Source organism: Dromiciops gliroides, chromosome 1, assembly GCF_019393635.1.
Source record: "Dromiciops gliroides isolate mDroGli1 chromosome 1, mDroGli1.pri, whole genome shotgun sequence".
NCBI lineage: Eukaryota > Metazoa > Chordata > Mammalia > Microbiotheria > Microbiotheriidae > Dromiciops > Dromiciops gliroides.
The window spans coordinates 501275203-501296460 of NC_057861.1; the positions used below are offsets into that span (position 1 = coordinate 501275203).

A 21258-nucleotide genomic window follows, 5' to 3' on the forward strand; every position below is an offset into this window, starting at 1 on the left:
TTCACAACTCCCTAGAACACGATGGCCATAGTTTTGTGGCAATAAAAAACACAGTCTTATACAGTGAACAGAGTAAATGAAAAATTCATAAACCTGAAAGGCCATTCAAACTGGAAACTTACTTAGGTTTAAGGACTTAGGTCAGTCATCCACCATTCAACCTATAAGTTAGTAAGAAAAGTAAAGATGTACCTGGAATTTTTCATTTGAGACTTTTTTAAGAGTCTTTATCACGAGGCAGCTAGGTGGCGCAGTGGATAGAGCACCAGCCCTGGATTCAGGAGGACCTGAGTTCAAATCTGGCCTCAGACACATAACACTTACTAGCTGTGTGACCCTGGGCAAGTCACATAACCCCAATTGCCTCACCAAAAAAAAAGAAAGAAAGAAAAGAGAAAAGAAAAAAAGAGCCTTCATCACCATTCTTTTTGACATCATATCCCTTGGTTTCCCACTAGAAGCATCGTCATTGGCTGGATGGCCTTAGGACTGACTCAGTGGCATATTCTGATGATTTTAGAAGGCCGCATGCTACAACAGGCAGTAGAAAACCACCATAGGTTTTCAGTGGCATATTTGAAGACAATTCTGTGTCTCTCTTTGATCACTCTCCTCTCCCCTGGCTCCAGGCATCCGTTCGGTGAGCTTCTACGAGCACATCATCACTGTGGGCACAGGGCAGGGCTCCCTTTTGTTTTAATGCCATCGGGCCCAGAGTTTTTAGAAGAGAAGCACTTATCCTGCTATGGGTCCAAGCCCAAGCTCGCAGGAGAAAATCTGAAGCTGACCACTGGCAAAGGCTGGCTGGTGAGTGAACCTTTTATTTGGGGGGTGGGAGCAGGAGCTGGGTTGACTGTAACTGGACTGGGGCGAGGTGGGGGGTCTGGGCAGCATCAGAAACATAGCTCCTTTGCTTTTATGAATGCTTTTGCTGTACTACTGGTTCACACAGAAGCAAAAAAAAACCCCCAAAATAGGTGGGCTGGACCCCTTTATCTTATTCTCTGATTTGATTTATCTTTACATATTTGTGATCAAGGAAGGAGCGGAGATTATTTACTCCATTTATAGATATATGAAGGGTTAAATCTCAGAGAAATTAAATGCTTTACCCAGGGGCAACCATTCACTGGTGGATCTGGGGGAAAAGATATTATGAGCATTGCTGTAAAGTAGTAGAATGAGATTCACACGCCTGTATCCAGGTGGCACAGATTCGTTCTTCAGAGGCCAAGTCTCCTGACTCCAGTTCTGAATGCAAGATAATATATCTCCTGTGAATTTACTCTGCTTACCAAGGCATCAAGGAACTAACAGACCCTTTTTCTCCCCCTTTTCCCAACAGAATCATGATGAACTTGGAGGGAATTATTTTTCAGACATTGATTTCTTCCCCAATGCTGTTTACACCCACTGCTACGACTCGTCTGGAACGAAACTCTTTGTGGCAGGAGGTCCCCTCCCTTCAGGGCTCCATGGGAACTATGCCGGGCTCTGGAGCTAATGAATAACTCTTCTGAAATGCAGAGATTTACACTAACTTCCATCTTCCAGTTTCCTTGTCTTCTTCTTTTCATTTTTCAGTTGTGTGATGCCCTTGTCTTATTGGAACACCAGAATTTGCTTTTGACTTGGGCATTTGACACAGGCTCCGTACGTTGGTCTAAAGTGGCTTTTTCTTTTTTCTTCCCTTTGGCAATCAGAATTTTGCTTTAATATTTTTTTTTTGGCTTTTTATTAGCTTCTACCCCAAAGGATTTTTGTTAATCCATATTGTATTTCCTTTTTAAGTGACACACACTTTCCCCTATTTGGCTTCTGCTTTAGGCTGACACAGTCATACTCATCCCTACTTTGCTGTTGTGAGGTAGGATTCCTTTATACTTATGTGGTTGCTGTCAGACTTTCTGTGAAAGTTTGGGGGCTGTGTGTGTGTGGATGTGTGTGTGGGGGTGTGTGTGTGCGCACAGGTACTATGTGTGTCATTGAAATTACATGGAGTGAGGATTACTTGTAATTAAAATATTTATAAAAGAAACTACTTTATCCACAGAGTCCAGCTTTGGGACTGGTTTTATCTTATTTTTTAAAGTACAAGTCTAATGACACTGTATACAGAAACAAAGGAAAAAAACAGAAAAAAAACCCCATCACCCAGAAAAACCATTGAGAAAGACTGCAGGCATCCCCTGGGGCCCTTCCCAGGCCTCCTTCCCAGGGCTCTCCCACCCTTCCCCTTGCCCCTATGGCTCCCTGAGGAGAAGGCTTCTGCCCATGAGTCACTTCCATTCCCCTGGCCTGCTCTTGCTTCTCTAGAATGGCAAGGCCTCTGGTGGAGCTTTTAGAAAAGGGATAGAAGTTCAAGTACTGGATTATGTATGCCAGATTTCCCTACCTCCCTGTTAGCTCTCCTCCTTCCTCCCCCTCTAAAAAAAGAGAAAAGCAGCATAAAAAATCCAGATTGAGGGCCTACTGCAACCAGCCAGAGGAACCTCGGGTCTCCTTTGGCTTTGGGGAAACTCCTCGTTCCTTTTTCCTTCCCTCTTCTAATTACGCTAATTTGGTTTGGTTTGGTTTGGTTTTCCCTTCAGAAACAAGTTCAGTCTGGGGATGGGGGCTGAGTATCTGTGTGTAGTGTGTACCTAGTGTGTTTCTTATTAGTTTCTTGGTGTGGTGGGGGAGGGTGTTGGCCCCAGGGTCCCGATGGCTGAGGTCTTTCTCACTTGAGTGCTCCTCATCCTTACCTGAGACCGAGGGGCCGGCCAGCAGTGTTGTGCATGTAATTAGTAAATTAGGAATATTCTTCCTATTCTATTCCCCCACCTTAAAAATTTGTATGTTTGGGCTTCAAGTTTTTTGAACATAGCAGTGACAAACTTGCCATATAATCCTGTTGTTCCCTGCTCTTACACTCATCATGTTGCAAACAACGGCTGTTCCTTTGAATTGATGATTTCCTCTTTTCCTTTGAGCACTTACTCCAATTAGCTGCCAGAAGCACTTACCTGGGAATAAGAGCTGTCATCGCCCTTTTCTCCCTGAATCATTCAAGTTGATGAGGGGAGGCTGTAGAGATGCTCTGTGCCCAGGGAGCTTGGAAGGAGAAGTATTTGCTTAAAAGTCTGCATTGACTTCATGACATGACAAAAATACCATTGGTTGTGGAATTCTCCCTTTCTAACCTAGAGAAATAGGTGCTATCAACAGGGAATTAAGCAAAATGCTAGATGCTACAAATCTTTAACTGTCTTAATTTGTTTTTTCTCCTAGTATTAAAACTACAAGCTGTAGATTACTTAGTTCTCAAAGAACTCCTATCACTTTAAAGGAAAAAAATACTTGTTAAAAAAAAAGAAAAAAAAGATCAAGTACGGTATTTTGTACGTTGCCTGACCCTCTTCTGTGATGGGTAATGCATTTGATTGTTTGGGATTTTCTGTTTTTAAAAATGTAGCACTTGACTTTTGCCAAGAAAAAAAATAAATATTATTCCAGTGCAACATGGTGTGAGAGAGTGTGTGTGAAACTAAGGTACAGGGTGGAAGGTGGGGAGGGCCTTGGTAGAAAGAGATTTATGAATTGGTGTTCGTGTCCAGTTAGCACGCTAGGGACTGGAATAGGTATGAAAGTAGGTAATGGTGACATGTGTGACTACAGTACCAGGTCAAGCCAAAGGCATGTATTCTATTCCTATTTCACTCAGTTAGCTTTACACAACAGAAATATCTGAACCATAGCACTATCCACAGTCTAATGACCAGAACCCAACTTATGTAGATACTCTATGGAAAGAAACTTTCTTTCATAGATAAGGAAACCTAAAGAGATTCTAGGGGGAAGAAGAGGAAATACAGGAACTAGCAAAGAGAATTCTTCAGGAACATTGTCTATCCCTTATTTCCCTTAAGCATTAAGAATACAATTGAGGGCGGTAGGTGGTGCAATGATAAGCACTGGCCCTGGATTCAGGAGTACCTGAGTTCAAATTGGCCTCAGACATTACTAGCTGTGTGACCCTGGGCAAGTCACTTAACCCCCATTGCCTGCAAAAAACAAAAACCAAAATAAACCCCAAGAATACAATTGAGAATTCAGAGCCTAAATCAGATGTTTTTTTAAAATACATTTTTATTCATGTATTTATTCATGTATTTTATTTTTATGTCACCTGGATTTCCACCCTAGAGTATTCCTCCCTTCCAACTCTCAGTAACAGAATATTTTTTAAAAGAAAAAGAGGAGGAAGATGTTCAAAACAAATCAACAAATGGAAAAATCTGACCTTATATGCTATGTTCCATATCCATGGATCTCCAAACTCTGCAGAACAAGAAAGGGGCTTTTCCTGTCTCTTCTCTGGGGCCAAGCCTATTCTTTATCATTCCAAAGCATTTGGTTTTGATTGTTTTGTGGCAGTAGTTCTTTCTCTTTATTTCCATGGTTGTAGTCGTTATGTCTGCACGTATAATTTTCCTGACTCTGTTTAATTCACCGTGAATTAGTTTCATGTAAATCTTTCCATGTTTCTCTGTATTCATCATGCTCGTCATTCCTTACTGAGCAGTAATGTGCATTCCACAATTTGCTTAGCCATTACTCAATCAGTGAGTATCTACTTTGTTTCTATTTCTTTTCTACCAAAAGGAGTGCTTTAAATATTTTGTTGTAGAGGAAGTGACAGTTAACCAGACTGAGACCAATCACATAAGCCCTGAAGAGATTTAACTTAACAACTGGAAAAGTATTTTCATGTTGAAATCCAAATCCCTTTTGGCCCAGAGGATCATCTGACAACATGGGGGACAGAAAGGTGAGGGGCTCTGGATCTATGAACCTGAAGAAGCTTGAAAAGAGCATACAGAACAAGAAATATGATTAAAGTATGACCAACTGAAGCAAATTTATAACCCATCCAGTTATATAGAAGGCAGAAAGGAAATGATCCAGTCAAGTGAGTTCCACTGGCAGTCATTGACAGTGGGCCTAGGCAAACCAGCGTATCGCATATTTCTCCCTAATATGTTGCAATCTGTCCAGAGTTGTAAAACACAGATGCAACACAAGGTGTTAATTAAAGCACAAACTCTTCCTTGATGCAGTCTGAAAGTTCAAGGACTTGGCAATTCTGGAGTACCACACTGGCAACAAAATCTACTTCTTGCTGTTGCAACTGGATGGCATACAGAGCGAGGTTTTCCAGGTGGTCACAGTGAGAGAGATATTAAGGACAGCCTGGTAATCCTAGGCAGGGTACCACTTGCCACAAATTTCACCAGGAGGTGTCACAATTCAGTATCAGCGAGGGTTTTAATGATAGCCTTAAACTTCATGGCATAGACAGGAAAATGAAGGGCACATTTTTATCCTGTCTTCCCCAGATCCCGCCTTCATTTAATCCCCCATTCACTTACTTTCACTCTCTTCCTGTCCACAGGCTGCTTCTCTACTGCCTATAAACAGCCATATCTCACCCATTCTAATTTTTTTTTTGGTGGGGCAATGGGGTTAAGTGACTTGCCCAGGGTCACACAGCTAGTGAAGTGTCAAGTGTCTGAGGTCAAGTACTCCTGAATCAGGGCTGGTGCTTTATCCACTGCGCCACCTGGCTGCTCTCACCCCATTCTAGTCTTAACTTGCCACTGGAGAAGATGAAGGAGGCTGTCATCTTCTTCCTGGAGCACTTCAAAGCACCTGAAGAGCCCTCTCTCTTGATTATTTGATCCTTTCTCAGGTTCAGTGCAAAGATAAGGAGAAATCTGAGAGAGGCACGGTTTGCCGAAATGCCAGAGGAGCACTAAACTGAGAGAAGCAGATTAATCTTGCCCCTTGTGTAGTATAGTTTTCTTTTGCCACCACTACCTAATCTCTTCCTCCCATCTGTGTACCAGTCCAGTATTCCACCAGTCAAGTCCTGCTCTCAATTGGAAGGCCCTTGGTCTTTATTCTATGTGGACCATTCTCAAGTGCCTTAGGTTTAAGGGAGGAGAAAAGCTCCTTCAAGTGGCCACTGTCATTTTGTCCATTATCCTTTGTTAATGCAATTTCCCAAATATTTACGTATTAGTGTCTTTCCAAAACTCTCATACTTTGACTCTTCTCATCTTTTGTCATCTTTGCCAGTCTGATGGCTGTGAGGTAAAACTTGTAGGGTTGTTTTGATTTTCATTTCTTATTAACAATCTAGAAATATTCTTTTGTTATGGTTGTTAACAATTTGCAGTTCTCCTTTGAGAACTGTTTCTTCATATCTTTGGCCTCTTAGGAAATTACTTTTGGTCAAATTTCTGAGTTGTCTATAAATTTTTGATATCAATCCCTTTTCAGAAATGCTTGATGCAAAGATTTTCTTTCCTAATTGACTACTTCTGTTCATATCCTAGATGCGTTCATTTTATTTGTGCAAAAACTTTTCAATTTCATATAATCAAAATGATCTATTTTATCCTTTGAAATTGCCTTTATCTCTTGTTTAAGAACTCATCCCCTACCCCATAGCTGTAAATGCTAAGTGACTTGCTTCTCTTCTTTTTTATGTCATGGACCTTAACATTCAGTTCATGTATCTGTTTTGAATTGTTATGGAATGTGGTAGAAGATGTTGGTCTAAGCCTAATTTAGCCACACTATTTCACAGTTTTTCCAGCAGTTCTTATAAAATAGATTTATTTTCCTAGGTAATTTGTTTTGGGGGTCAATTATTTTGAGCAGATTACCTTTCTGATATACTCATTAATCATACTACCTCTAATCAATAATGTCTTTTAGAATTTTGCCAAGAAGTGAAGTCAAGATCACTGGCCTCCACCATATTTCCTCCCTTTTCTTTTTCATCCAGACCATTAGTGATTATATTGTCAGAATGTTGCTCTTTATGGGCTCCCATCCCTTTCAAGCTGTCTTGGATCATACCTCTAGTTCTTGGAACTTCTTGATATTTCTTAGAACTTATGAGATTGGTGCCTGGATATGTCCTGTGTTCCCTTCAATACTATGACATCGGATAGAGCACCGGCCCTGGAGTCAGGAGTACCTGAGTTCAAATCCGGCCTCAGACATAACACTTACTAGCTGTGTGACCCTGGGCAAGTCACTTAACCCCATTGCCTAACTAAAAAAAAAAAAATACTATGACATCTACAATGACATGGTCACTTTTTTCCCAAGGTTCCTGTCATTTCTTTGGTAATTCCCACTCATTCCTTATGAGAATACTGTTCTAGTCAAACTGGCTTACAAACTGTCCCTGAAACGTGATTTGGGATTTTCTGCCTTCATGTCTGCTTACAATATTCCACATGCAACCCAGAGAAGAGAGAAAATGCAGGAGGGTGAGGGCAGCCAACAATGTCTTGCTGCGCAGAGTTCAAGAAGGATGAGTACCAAGAAAAGGCCCTAAGACTTTAAGAGGTCTTTGGTAACCTTTAAGAAAGCAATAGGTATAAATAATGTCCCTCAAGTTTTCTAAAGGCAAATGTTGTCACTTCCTTCAATTAATCCTCATAGGGCATCATTTTGAGACCTGTCACTATCCTGGCTATCCTCCTCAGTTTTTCAGTCTCCTTTCTATAATGTGGTCCTCAAAACAGAACCCAGTACTCCAGATATTATCTTACCCAGGGATACCTTGTTCCACATACCTTTTATGGGGGGACAATGAGGATTAAGTGACTTGCTCAAGGTCACACAACTAGTAAGTGTCAAGTGTCTGAGACTGGATTTGAACTAAGGTCCTCCTGAATCCAGGGCTGATGCTTTATCCACTGTACCACATAGCTGCCCCTGGGATACTTTGTTCTGGATATGGGTCTCTTAATGTAGCCTAAAGTTGCAATCACTTTTTTCTGAACCATGTCTTGTCATTTCTATCTCTCTAATGTTACTCAGGTCTGCCCCCTCCCATTAATCACATAGCAACCACTTTTGTTCAGATCCTCATCCCCTCTCATGGAATCATTGCAATAGCTTCCTACTTGGTCACTTTGCTTCATATCTGTCTCCATTCCAATGTAGCCTCTACACAGCTACAAAAATAATTTTCCTAAAGTCCCTGTTTCAACCATGTTATTGCTTCACCCAGTAAATCCCATGGCTTCTAGGATCAAACATAAACTCCTCTTGCTTTTTTTTGTGTGGGGGGCAATGGGTGTTAAGTGACTTGCCCAGGGTCACACAGCTAGTAAGTATCAAGTATCCGAGGCTGGATTTGAACTCAGGTCTTCCTGAATCCAGGGTCAGTGCTTTATCCACTGTGCCACCTGGCTGCCCCCCAACACTTCTTGCTTTTTAAGCCCCTCCTGGCCATAACCCCCCCTTTCCAGCTTTATGTGTTTTTCCCCCTTTCCTCCTTCACTCCAGCCAACTGGGCCTTCACATTGTTCCACATAATAGGGGTTGGTGTCCTGAAGAAGTAGGTTCTCTTCAGATCTCTGCCCTTAAGACTGGAATATGAAGGAAAATTCAGGTAACATTGAGGAAGGACCAGCAAAGGTATACCAGACTCCTTCCAGGAAAAAAGTGAATAGCCCATGATTAGCATCAGCCACAGGAATAGAGAAAAAAACATGAACAATAACATTGATAACTATACTACTCTTCTGAGGCCTGGGCCATCTGGTCTACCATGTTGTTGGAGTCAGGATTAGCCACATTATTAGGCATAGCAACTTTATTCAATTCTTATCTACTGTGAGCCTCCAAGCATCACCCATCTTCTTCATTGGCCACACTGAGAAAGGAAGGAAATAAGGATTTATTTATGTCTACAATATGTCAGGCACTATGCTAAGTGCTTTTTATAAATATTTGTAAACTTGGGAGTTAGTATAAAGGAAGTTAGTGTAGCAAAGTACTCCATCTTTGTTTATCTCCCTCAGGAAGGAGAAAGTGTCTTTCACCCCCATCCCAAGACTTGATACTGTTTGAGGTTACCTACATGGCAACTTCAGGAAATTCCAAGGGTTCCCATTTGACCCTAAAGGCCTATAGTAACTGGTATAGAGGTTACAGTAATCACATCTTACAGGTACCAACTTGACAAGTACTCATTATGTCTTTTCCCACATGTGCCCACCCTGATTATCCACCACAACTATGAACCAGATGTGGACCTTACCACCCAACGCCCCCTGCAGCAAAGACACCCTAAGCTTGGATGGGCCAGAAGCACTTTTACTCCCCCAATCCCAGATGTCTTTTGTTTTTGTTGTTTTTTTAGTGAGGCAATTGGGGTTAAGTGACTTGCCCAGGGTCACACACCTAGTAAGTGTTAAGTGTCTGAGGCCGGATTTGAACTCAGGTACTCCTGACTCCAGGGCCAGTGCTCTATCCACTGCGCCATCTAGCTGCGCCCCCAGATGTCTTGATACAGTTTTTACTAACTTTCCCATAGACTGGTGAGCAGTCATCAACCTCATGTTCCAAGGGCTATATCCAAAGCTGCTTAGAGGGAAGGGCATCATCACTCTCCACTATTGGAGCCTTATTTCCCCAGATAGGCACTGGAACTATCTCAATCTCTTGCTCAAACTGACTAGTTGGTCGGCCTGAGCCTCTAGTGTCATAGGTAACCACTGACACTGACGGGGCTCTGCCCTTAAGATGAGGTCTACTTGTTACTGATACATAGGCCATCAGGGTCATAGTAGAATGTCAGATCTAGTCCAACCCATCTCTTATAGTAATTTTCAGCCCTTTGCTGATTTTTATGAGAGAACTGGCTACAAAGGGAATGGGGCAGGGTATGTACAACTCCCCATCTTGGCCACTAAAAAAGGGACCTGTAAGTGATTCACCTGGTTTTGCAAAGTAAAACTTAGGTAAAATCCCCTAAACTGTTGTAATTCAACAGCCAGGAGGAACTCCACCTTGCCCCTACTAGACAATTCCATCATCAACCATTGCTTTAATAATTCATTAAATTGTTAAACTTCTCCTGCAGTCTCCCAAGTTCTTTTGGTGGTGAAATCCCACCCATCCTCAATCCCTTGTAGAGAAAAATTACCATCTAGGGTACTAACAGGTTAAGACTGAGTTTCTTGGTTTTTTTTGTTTGTTTGTTTGTTTTTGTTTTTTTGTTTTTGGTGAGGCAGTTGGGGTTAAGTGACTTTCCCAGGGTCACACAGCTAGTAAGTGTTAAGTGTCGGAGGCCGGATTTGAACTCAGGTACTCCTGAATCCAGGGCCGGTGCCTTATCCACTGCGCCATCTAGCTGCCCCAAGACTGAGTTTCTTGATCAAGACCAAGTCTCTTCCAGTTTTTGTTTTCACACCTATCTTCTTTTCTCATAGCCCTGATCTCAGTGAAATTCTACACAATTCCTACCAAAGACCTCTGGGTTGAACCTGAGGTTTCATCTCACACCCTGCAAATTGGCAAAGATGACCAAGTATGAGAATAGTCAGTGTTGGAGGGGTTGTGGGAAGATTGGCACACTGATGCAAACATTTTGTAATTAATCAAATTAAGTGACTAAAATACCCATACTCTTTGACCCACTATGCATTGCATATATTCCACTACTGGGCTTCTACCCCAATAAGGTCATTAATAGAAAGTCCTCATATACACCAAAATACTTATAGCAACATTTTTGTGTGTGTGATACCAAAGAATTGGAAACAAAGTAGATGCCAATTGATTGGGGAATTTCTTAAATCATGGTACAGGAATGTAATGAAATATGACTGTGCTGTAAAAAATGATGATGATGAGTACATAATATCATGGAAAGATTTATATAAACTGATGCAGAGTGAAGTAAGCAGAGCCAAGACAACAATATACACAATCACTACAACAATCTAAATGGAAAGATACCCACTTCTGTGTCAGTCAACACACCTTTGTGGCCAGGTGCTCCAACTGTGACAAATGCAGAGGCAGAGAGGAGCTGTGTAAATGAAAAAACAGCCACAAAATATTTAAAAGTGAATATTGCAGGGCAGCTAGGTGGCACAGTGGATAAAGCACCAGCCCTGGATTCAGGAGGACCTGAGTTCAAATCCAGCCTCAGACACTTGACACTTAACTAGCTGTGTGACCCTGGGCAAGTCATTTAACCCCCATTGCCTGGGAAAAGGAAAAGAAAAAAAGTGAATATTGCAAAATACAAAAAACAAGGATGACCCCAAAGAAGGGATATGAGAAGACACCCCATCCCACCCATTGCAGAGGGAGCAGGTCCATTAGTGGTTGCATCGCATATATTTCATACTTTTGCATCATTTTAATTTTGCTGATTTCTTTTTTATCTTTGAAAATTATTCTATGGAATAACTGTTCTATGGATACAGAGGAGAATTTTGTTGATCTTTAAAAAAGACAGTAAAAAATTATTTTCTTTAATCTTAATGTTGCAAAATTGCAAACAACTAGCACCTGGTCCAAGAAAAGATATGAGAAGACACCCCTACCTCTACCTTTTACAGAGGTGGTAAGCCCATAGGTGTGGGACATGTAAATACTGTCAAAATTTTTCAGTTTTACTATTTTTTTCTCTTTACATTAAAAATATTCTTTATTATAGTTGATAATTCTTTGGTAGGAGAAAAAGGAGGGATACTAGGAGAAATTTTGGTAATGTAAAACATAAAGACCTCTAGATTGAGACACTTCCCATATGCCATTGGTCCTTGCCCTGATCAGTATCATTCAAAAAGTACATTCACATTCATCTCAAGTGATGCACAAAGACAATTACTTTCATTTTCCTTATGTAGGGGGTCTATTTTTTTAGGACCATTAGCAAAATCACAAGCCCTTGTAAAACCTTTATTCTCCTAGTCAACATCCTTAAGCACCCATTGAATTAATTCTCCAGGGTCATTAGAGCCTTTCCCTTCTCCATTGAGATTGAATTGCCTTATTCAATCAAAAGGTGCCTTACTCCAGTATCCAGCCATCCAAATGGACAAGCATCTATGCATTCTTACTGCCCCCCCCTTCCTCAACCACAAAGTCCTTCTAAGTTATCTTGCAGATTTAATGCCAAATGTTCTGGGCCAAGTCTAAGTCAGGCCAGACTGACTTTCAGGCCTTGGGTCTGGAGCACAATGAAGTACTCATAGATCATACAATATTTTTATAAATAGAAGTTTAGTTCATTAAATGGATATTCAATATGGAAACAACATTGATTCTGGTGGACTCCCCTCTGGCTCTGCATTTATCATGGTGGCAGGACCTGGCCAGAAAGGCATGCTGACTAGCACAGCAGTGGGTATCCCATTAAGCCTAAGAAATGCTCATAGGCTGGACTTTCTATTCTCTAGGAAACCACATCAATGGCTTGAACCTTAAGTCCCCCAGATGAATCAAGTCTCAAAGAAGGTTTCCCTGCCTTTTTAAGCAGAACATCTAGCCTAAATGAAACAAAAGCTGCACCTCTTACCAGGCCCAGATGGATTATATCCTAGGACACTGAAAGGATTAGCAGGTATGGTTAATGAAGCATAATCACTGATCTTTGAAAGATCATGGAAAATTGAATAGGTGCCACAGGATTGGAGAAGGGAAAATGTTCCAGTTTTTTTAGCTTTCTTGGTTTTTTGTTTTTTTAAAGGGAAGAGAGTCTATAAACTATATAGGTCAGGCATCTTGACTTTTACATAATGGCAAGCTTTCTATAAATTCTCTTTAATGATTGTTAGTGAATAACTAGAAAAAGGAAGTGATAATCCCAAAGCCCAAGAAGCCATCATCCAGAACACTCATACCACATTCATCTCATTTCATTTTCAATGGGACTATGGTTGAGAAAGGAAAACTATAAAATATCGTTTACCTGAATTTTAGCAAAGCATTTGAAAAAGTATTTCATACTATATGCTGTGGACAAGATGGAAAGATATGGGGTAGGTAACAATACAGTTAGTTGAACTTGAAACAGGTTGAATGGCTGGACCCTAAAAAGTAGTTATTTAGAGTTTAAAGTCAACTTAGAGGTGGTCTCCATGGAATTATCCCCAATAATTTGTGCTTGGGCCTTTACCTTTTTTGTTAATAACCTGGAAACAGAAGAAGATGACATTAGATTTGCTGGTGATGTGAAACTAGGATGGAAAGTCAGTAAATACAATGGATGACAGAGAGGAGATCCAAAAATAGCTAGACACACTCAAACACTGAGCCAAACCTAATAATATGAAATTTGATAGGGATGAGAAAGGTGTAACTAGCTAGCTGGCGGTCTTTCTGAAAAAGATTTGGGTGTCTTGATGAGATACAAGCTCAATGAGTCAACTGTGTAACACAGCAGCAGATAAAGAAAGCTAATATAACCCTCAGCTGCATTAAAGAAGGTACACCTGTCAAGACCAGGAAGGTGATAATTCTGTTGTACTCAGCTCTGATCAGATCCCATCTAGAATGATGTGTGCATGCTCGGGCCACATTTCAGGAAGGACATGAAAAAGCTAGAAAGCATGCAGAGGAAGGCAATTGAGAAAATCAAGGCCTTAAGGTCATGCCATTTGAGGTTCTGTTCAAAGAACTGGAGATGTTTAGCCTGAAGAAGAGAAGACTCCAGGGGAGGAGAACAAGCATTTATTAAGGACCTTGTATGTAGCAGGCACTGGGATAAGCACTTTATAAATATCTCATTTGATCCTCACAACCCTGTGAGGTAGGTACTATTGTGATCCCCATTTTACAGTTGAGGAAACTGAGGCAAACAGAGCTCAAGTCACATACCCACGGTCACATAACTGATAGGCTGGATTTGAACTCGTTTTCCTGACTCTAGGCCCAGCTGTCTATCTGTTGCACCACATAGCTGCCTTTTTGTTAGCAGAAGTAACATGTATTGTTAGTTGCAAACACAAGTATTATATGGTCACCTATTTCTTTTATGGAAAGCTTCTATGAGGGAGTAGTCATTTTAAGTGAAGTGAATGATGTGTCAAAACAATATATTCCCTCCTATCCCTATCCCAACCCCCAGATAAATCAAGGGATCAAAATCACTCTCCCAACAATACAACCCATGCTTTCCTGGCTCATTAATTTATCTTTACTTAAAGTGTTCTTCCTTTCCACTACCCCACATCTCCATCTACTGAAATATTATCCATCCTACAAGTGCCAGTTCAAATGCCACCTCTACCATGAAGTCTTCCATGGATGTACACATAAGATTGAGTGCTTAGACACATACAATCTGAACTCATTTACTCCAGCCTCATTTAACAGATGAAGAAACCATTCCCAAGAGGTTAAATGACTTGTCTAACATGACCCAGGATGGGGCTACAGAGAGAGGATTTGCAGTCGAGTCTTCCAACTACATACCCAGTTTTGTTTCCAGCACACCAGACTGCTGAAGACTTTGTCCTCCCAAGGCAGGTACATAGAACTGGGATTAGGGGCAGCTGCTTTGTAGGCAACTAGGATGCAGAAGGGAAAGGGAAACTACCAGGCACAGTCTTTAAACTCCTTTCTCTAAAGGCACAGACAGTTCCACTTTTTAGGGAACACTAATAATAGTTTAGTAATGTTAAGTAGCATGTCCTCCAGTGAAAGCCCAAAACCTCCAGTGGACAGTAACTTCGATCAAAATATACAATTTTGAGATCTTGCCTAGGACAGGCAAATCACCCCTCAGGCTGCAAGTGATCTTTCCCTCCTCAGGATCTCCTCAGACCTTTGTTTAGACCTCACTCATGCACTTGCCACACCAAATTTTGGGTTCTGTTTATTTCTGTCTATCTCTTTTTCCCCTCTACTAAATTATGAGTACCTTGATGGAAGGGGTCCTGTCATAAACTTCTGTATCCCCCACCAGCACCCAGAATAACAACTCAAATATAGCAGGGACTCAGTCAATATTTGTCAGATGTTGAATGAATGAATGAATGGATGAATGAATGAATAAATGGAGCAGTGGTCATCCGGCCTTTGCTTGAATACTTTTAATGATAGAAATTTATTAAATCACAAAATTTTCTGGTTTCTGTATTCATTTACAAAGTCAAATTGAACTAAATTGTAAACTTCATGAGGCCAACGACCATAGATTTATATTTATTTTTTATCCTCTCCAGGGTTCCTAGTGCAGGGCTCTGCACACAAGGGGAAACTATCTATGCTAAGGATTTCAAAGGACCTTATATGGTATCACTGAAAACATTATTGTCCTCCTATAAAGAGGAGAAAACTGAAGCCGGTGAGACTTCGAAGAGGGTGTCAGAGTCAAAAACAGAGACCTGAGGCTACTGACACCATCTCTGTTCCAAGCATAGGCTGGTTTCCCTGCTAGAAGAAATAGTGAAGAGCCCTGAGGAATACCTCTTTACCCCTCCAGATTATCAGGAACTGAGAAATGTTCCTAAAAAACAAACACACAAACAGAAGCAGGCTTCAGTCAGGAGAAAAGGACCTGAAATAACAGAGGGGAAACTTGACCCTTTTCAGGAAGTTGGAGAGTCAAAGGATATGATCCTATAATATCAGGAGGAGTAAAGAAAGGAAAAGGACAACTGTACCTTGGAGCCTGAAAGAGAGTGAGAGAGACTTCTCGAAGAGGAAGGAGCTGGGTCCCCTAAGGAAGAAGCAATTGCTTGATTTACAAGAATTGATGAAGAGCCACAGAAGCTATCAGGTGAGAGATGATTCAGTAAAGGTCAGAATACCTTTGGTGGTTGGTGTCTCTGCACCCAGGGGGACAGAGACAGCTATTTGTTGACCTGATAACAACAATAGAGAGGTCTCTTGTCTTCCTGAGGCACAATGCCAAGAAGTAACTGAAAACTTCCCAAGACTTGTCAAAAAAATGGATGCCTACCACCCAATTCTGGTGATTTGCTTCCTGATTCCTGAGTTTACTCATTCCCCATTACCTACTCTTCCACTCCACCTCATCTTCACAGAGAGATGGTCAACCACTTGGCCTTGCCACTGCCCACAATTGTTCCACTTCCACGTTTGTGAACTCTGAAATTCCCTTAGCTGATCATAGTCATTGTTCCACCTCTCTCTTACAACCCCTAATCCTGCTCTTCATCCTCACTGTGATCTACCCCTCAGTTCTTTCCCAAACTATGAGACCTACAGTAGCTACACTCTCTTCCCTTCCCCATCTTGATCCCTAGGTGAACCAGTTCACTTCTACAGTCTCCTCTTAAATCCGTGGACCCCTTATCCTATCATTAATCTCACCCTGCCAAGCCTCAGCCTTGGATTACCCTCCCCGTCCACTGCCTTTGTTCCTGCTCCCTTGCTGCTGAACAGAGCTGGAGGAAATCATGAAACTGGGCTGCCTAATTCCTCTACTAAATTTATGTTCCATAATCTCAAATAGTTCCATCCTTTTACACCTCCCTAATGGATTCACTTATCCTACTCACCATCATGGCTTTTCCAAACCTTTTCATCCTTCTCAAACTTCCCTTGGCTCTCCCTTCACCCTTGGCTTCACCCTCTCAGCTGAGAACCTTGCCTCATGTAATACTGAAAAATAAATGAGGCCATTCACCAAGTTCCCTCCTCTCCCCTCCTCATCTCACACCATTCATATGCCTTCCGCCAATATCTCCTCTTTCACCCCTATGTTATGTAAAGAGGTAGCCTTTCTCCTTACCAAAGCAAACCTTTCCATATGAACAAATGATCCAATTCCATCCTGTTTTCTCCAGCAGACTAAAGTCCCCTCTGCCATCCACATTCTCTCACTAATGTTCAATCTCTGTCTACCAGCTGCTTCTCTGCTGCCCACAAACATGCCCATGTCTCCCTTAACCTCAGAAAACCCTCACTTGATCCTCCGGTCCAAGGGGTGTGCTGGAGCCAGCTTGTACTGACTCATAAGAGCTAATTGTTAAATTTTCAGTGGGAACATTTACACCTCAGAAATGGGCAAGCATTACAACATCAGGGCTAACGTCATATTGTTTTGTTGATTAAGAAAGTGATGGAGAAAATGTTAACGATGAAGATTAAACTAAAGAGGGTGTTGTCTTTTCAGAGCACTGGTTGTTAAAAATCTACCAGCACACCACTGCCTCTGTCCCTGGTAGTTTTCATCCTATAGCTCTCCTCTTCCATCCACAACTGGTGCCTCCGTTTCCTCTCCCAAGCCCTTTGCAATCTAGTTTTTTTACCTCATCATTCAATGGAAACTGCCTTCTTCAGAGTTACCAATGATTTCTTAATTGCCAAATCTAACGGCCTTTTCTCAATCGTCATTTTTCATGACCTCTCTATAGCCTCTGACTCTATTAATTACCCTCTTCTTGACACTCTCTTCTCTTGAGGTTTTGGTGGCACCTCTCTTTCCTGATTCTTCTTTTACTTGTCTGACCATTCCTACTCAGTCTCCTTTGCTGTATCTTCATCTAGCTTGTACCCACGAACCCTAAGTGTTGCCCAAGACACTGTTTTGGGCCACCTTCTTTTCTCCCTCTATACTATTTTTCATCTGCTCCCATGCATTCAATTTTCATCTCTATGCAGATGATTCTCAGATCTATTTGTCCAGCCCTAACCTCTCTCCTGACCCCCAGTTACATATCCAACTGCCTAGTGGACATCCCATACTGGATGCCCCATGAACATGTTAAACTCAATATGTTCAAAATAGAATTCATTATCTTCCCCTCGAGCCACCCAGAACTCTCTCTTCTTCCTAACTTCCCTGTTACTAAGGCACCGCCATCCTTCCAGTCACACAGGTTCAAAACCTTAATGGCCAACTCCTCACCTACATTTGGCCCCCTTATCCAATCTGTTGCCAAGGCCTATCAATTCTACCTTTGTAACATCTCTCCTATATGGCCTCTTCTCCCCTCTGACACTGCCATGACCCTGGTATGGGCCTTCATCACCTCATGCCTCGACTACTGCAGTAGCCTGCTGGTTGATCCCCCTGCTTCAAGTCTCTCCCCACTTCGGTCCATCCTCCACTCAGCTGTCAAAGTGATTTTCCTAAAGCACAGGCCTGAGCATATTGCACTCCTGTTCAGTAAATTCCAATGGTTCTCTATTACCTCCAGGATCAAATAAAAAATCCTCTGTTTGGCTTTTAAAGCCCTTACTCACCTGGCCCCTCCAACAATTCTAGTCTCCTTACTTTGTGACCCAGTGACACTGGCCTCCTTGCTGAAGCTCAAACAAGATACTCCATTCCCTGACCCTGGGCACTTTCACAGGCTGTCCTCCATTCCTGGAATGTTCTCCCTCCTCATCTCTGCCTCCTCCCCACCCATTCCCTGGATTCCTTAAAGTCTCAGCTAATATCCCACCTTTGCAAGAAGCCTTCCCTGATCTCCCTCAATGCTAGTGCCTTCCCTCTATGATTATCTTAAATTTATCCCATATATACCTTGTTTGTACATAGTTGTTTGCATGTTGTCTCTCCTATTCAATTGTGAGCTCTCTGAGGGCAAGGACTGTTTTTGCCTTTGTTTCTATCCCCAATTCTTAGTCCAGTGCCTGGCTCATAATAAATGTTTGCTGACTTGACTTGATGAGCACACACATGCCCTCCCCCTTAGGTTCAAGTTCATTGCTTTTGTACACCCGTGTAATGACAATTCCCCACCTCCCTAAGCACACATAAAATGACTGTGTCTCGCCACCCTTCTAACATTCCTTCTCTGTTGGATCCGACTCGATCAGTAGGTAAAGTTCATTAAAATGTGTGGTGTGGAAGAGAAAGAAAAAAAGGGAAACAGAGGAAGGGGAGACTTTAGTGACCAAGGGGAGAGATTACTCTTACCAGTTAAAGCAAGGCTGTTACAATCCACTGGCATTAAGAACTTTTACTTGCTCTCCTCTCCCAAATGAGACACAACTTCCTGGTATTTTGCTGCTGCAAATGGATCTCCTGTCTAGTTTCCCAGCCAAAAGACTTGCTGTTCTTCCCCCACAGACCTAAGTGTGCAGAGTTTGCACATGGAGCCAGCCCAGTTTAGTCTGGTCCCACCCAGTCTAGCCCTGTCCTGGGTGTCCCTGCGGACCCAAGTTCCTAGCCCTGGATGCTACCCTTGGGAGGTGGTAGTGGGACTGGTCATATGAAATAAGAGGAAGGTGCTGGGCTTAGGACTCAAGGCATGAAGAGGGAGGGGGAGGAATGGAGAAAGGACAGTCTCCTTTCCTGCTTAGTAATCCCTGCTGAGACTTGCCGAAAGCTGGGCAGTGGAGAGTGAAGTCCTCTCACATGGCCTGCTCCCCCAAGTCCGGCAGGAGTAGGATTGTGAACTCTTCAATCCATCAACTCTGCCTCTTTTGGAAGTGACTGCTATGGCTATGGGTAACTGCTATGAAGAAGTCTCATTAAAGCCGAGCCCACTCTCCCTAGGGACCAAGTTGGTTTGGAGAGGATGAGCCCTCGGGTGCTGGGGGGCAGGGATATTTGTACTTCTGTACTGGGTGTTTCTTAAAAGTGGTCTACAGTGTCAAATGCTGCAGTCAATGTCCCTTTAATAAAGCTACTTGATGTCGATTGGTTAAGGGAGATTGGGGCACTTATCACAGATCCCAGGAGTGGGACGCACCTGAATGGAGACTTGAGCCATTAGCATTAGAAAGAAAGGACCTTAGAAACCAGCTGGGAAGCTACAATCTGAGTGAGTTCCAGAGTATTGCTATATATACATGAATGAAGGTCATCCTCCAAAAGGGTATTAGTAGGGAACGTGCAGGCCTTCACAAATAACAGTCTACCTGGAACAGCCTCTTTATAGCTTCACTGTTAAATGTTCTGAGGTTTTAAAAGGTGAAAGAGAGAGAATAACAGGATTGCCCTCGTGCAGAAAGGAGAAAGGAGGTGGAGCTTAACCACTTCTTATAATTGCATGAGATGAAGAGTATACAGATTGGGAGCAGGCATCAGCTGAATTTTATTCTTATCTGACTTGGACAAGGGAGAATCAAACACTCCCAAACACAGTTTGTGGTAGAAATATATTAAACTCGAGAGGGAAACAAACAATGATGGGAATAGGTTTAGAGAGAGGATGATGGTATAAGGGAGGGAATTATTGCAAGCACAACAAATTTCCTGATGCTGAAGGATGATTAAAAGGGAAAAACAAAAAAAAAGAAAGAAGGAAAGAAGGAAGGAAAGAAAGGAAGCAAGGAAGCAAGAAACAGAAAAGAACTAGAATCTAATGGGGTGTCCTACATTGTCTGTTAGACAATTGGGAATGACTAAACAAATTGTGGTATATGAATGGAATAGAATGGAATGTTATTGTGCCATAAGAAATGACAAAAGAGATGATTGCAGAAAATCCTGGGTAGCATGAACTGATGCAGAGTGAAGTGAGCAAAACCCAGAGAACAATTTATACAAGGATAGCATTGTAAAGAAAAAAAAAATTTTTAATACTTAAGAACCCTGATGAATGCACTGACCAACCATATCACTAGATGAACTATGATGAAGCATGCCATCTGCCTCTTGATGGAGAGGTGATGAATTCAAGGTGCAGGGGGGAAAACACATTTTTGGATGTGGCCACTGTGTGCATTAATTTTGTTTGACTATACTTATTTGATACAAGGGTTGTTTGTTTTTTTCTCTCAGTTGTTAATTGAGAGAGGCTGGTGGGAAGGTTATCAATATTGATGCCAAAAAAGAAGGACATTTAATTTGTTTTTTAAGTTCACAGAAGGGAACAGAAGAAATTTTAGAAGGAAGCACAAACAAGCAGGACAGTAATGTGTGAAAATATTCTTTGATATATAAATGGTTCTCTGGATGGGGGTGGGAGATATTGGGAGAAAATTAGATGATGAAAAAGCAAAAGGTATCAATAAAATTTTATTTTAAAAACCTGTGTGAAATTTATTTTAAAAACAAGCAGTATGAAATGGAGATTATGGCTTTATGTCCAGTCTTCTTTTTTGTGTTTTGCTATGTATCTGGAAATGCTTTTTATGGTGTTTATATTCAGAATAAAAATTAAATTTAAAAAATCAATATCATATAGTGGACAATGGGGAGACACATGGTGGTGGTGGTTATGAGCGATCTGTGACATAACCAGTGAGGGAATCCAAAGAACAGGAGTCATCCTGGAATTTTGTAAAAAGAGGAAAAGATAGGCTGTCAGTAAATAAACATTTATTAGACACCTGCTATGTATCAGACACAGTGCCAAGCACTAGGGATACAAATATGAAAACCAGTCCTTGCCCTCATAGAACTTACAATTGAATTGAGGAAGACAACATGCAAACAGAAGCTGAAAAGTGGAGGGAGGAAGGTACCTGGAGATGATGAAGATGTCTAAAGGAGCCCAACCAGGTGAGAAATGAAGA

The 21258-nt window shown here is 41.7% G+C and overlaps 1 protein-coding gene across 1 annotated transcript in view; it reads left to right on the top strand.

Moving 5' to 3' along the window:
• The window catches only part of DCAF12 (DDB1 and CUL4 associated factor 12), a 127679-nt gene extending 106762 nt beyond the window's left edge, over positions 1-20917 (top strand). Inside the window, exons 8-10 of the mRNA XM_043971407.1 lie at positions 630-807; positions 1346-1867; positions 15039-20917. Coding sequence (XP_043827342.1) covers positions 630-700 — 71 coding nt within the window. The 3' untranslated portion in view covers positions 701-807; positions 1346-1867; positions 15039-20917. The remainder of the gene's footprint in view (positions 1-629; positions 808-1345; positions 1868-15038) is intronic.
• Positions 20918-21258: the final 341 nt, after the last annotated feature.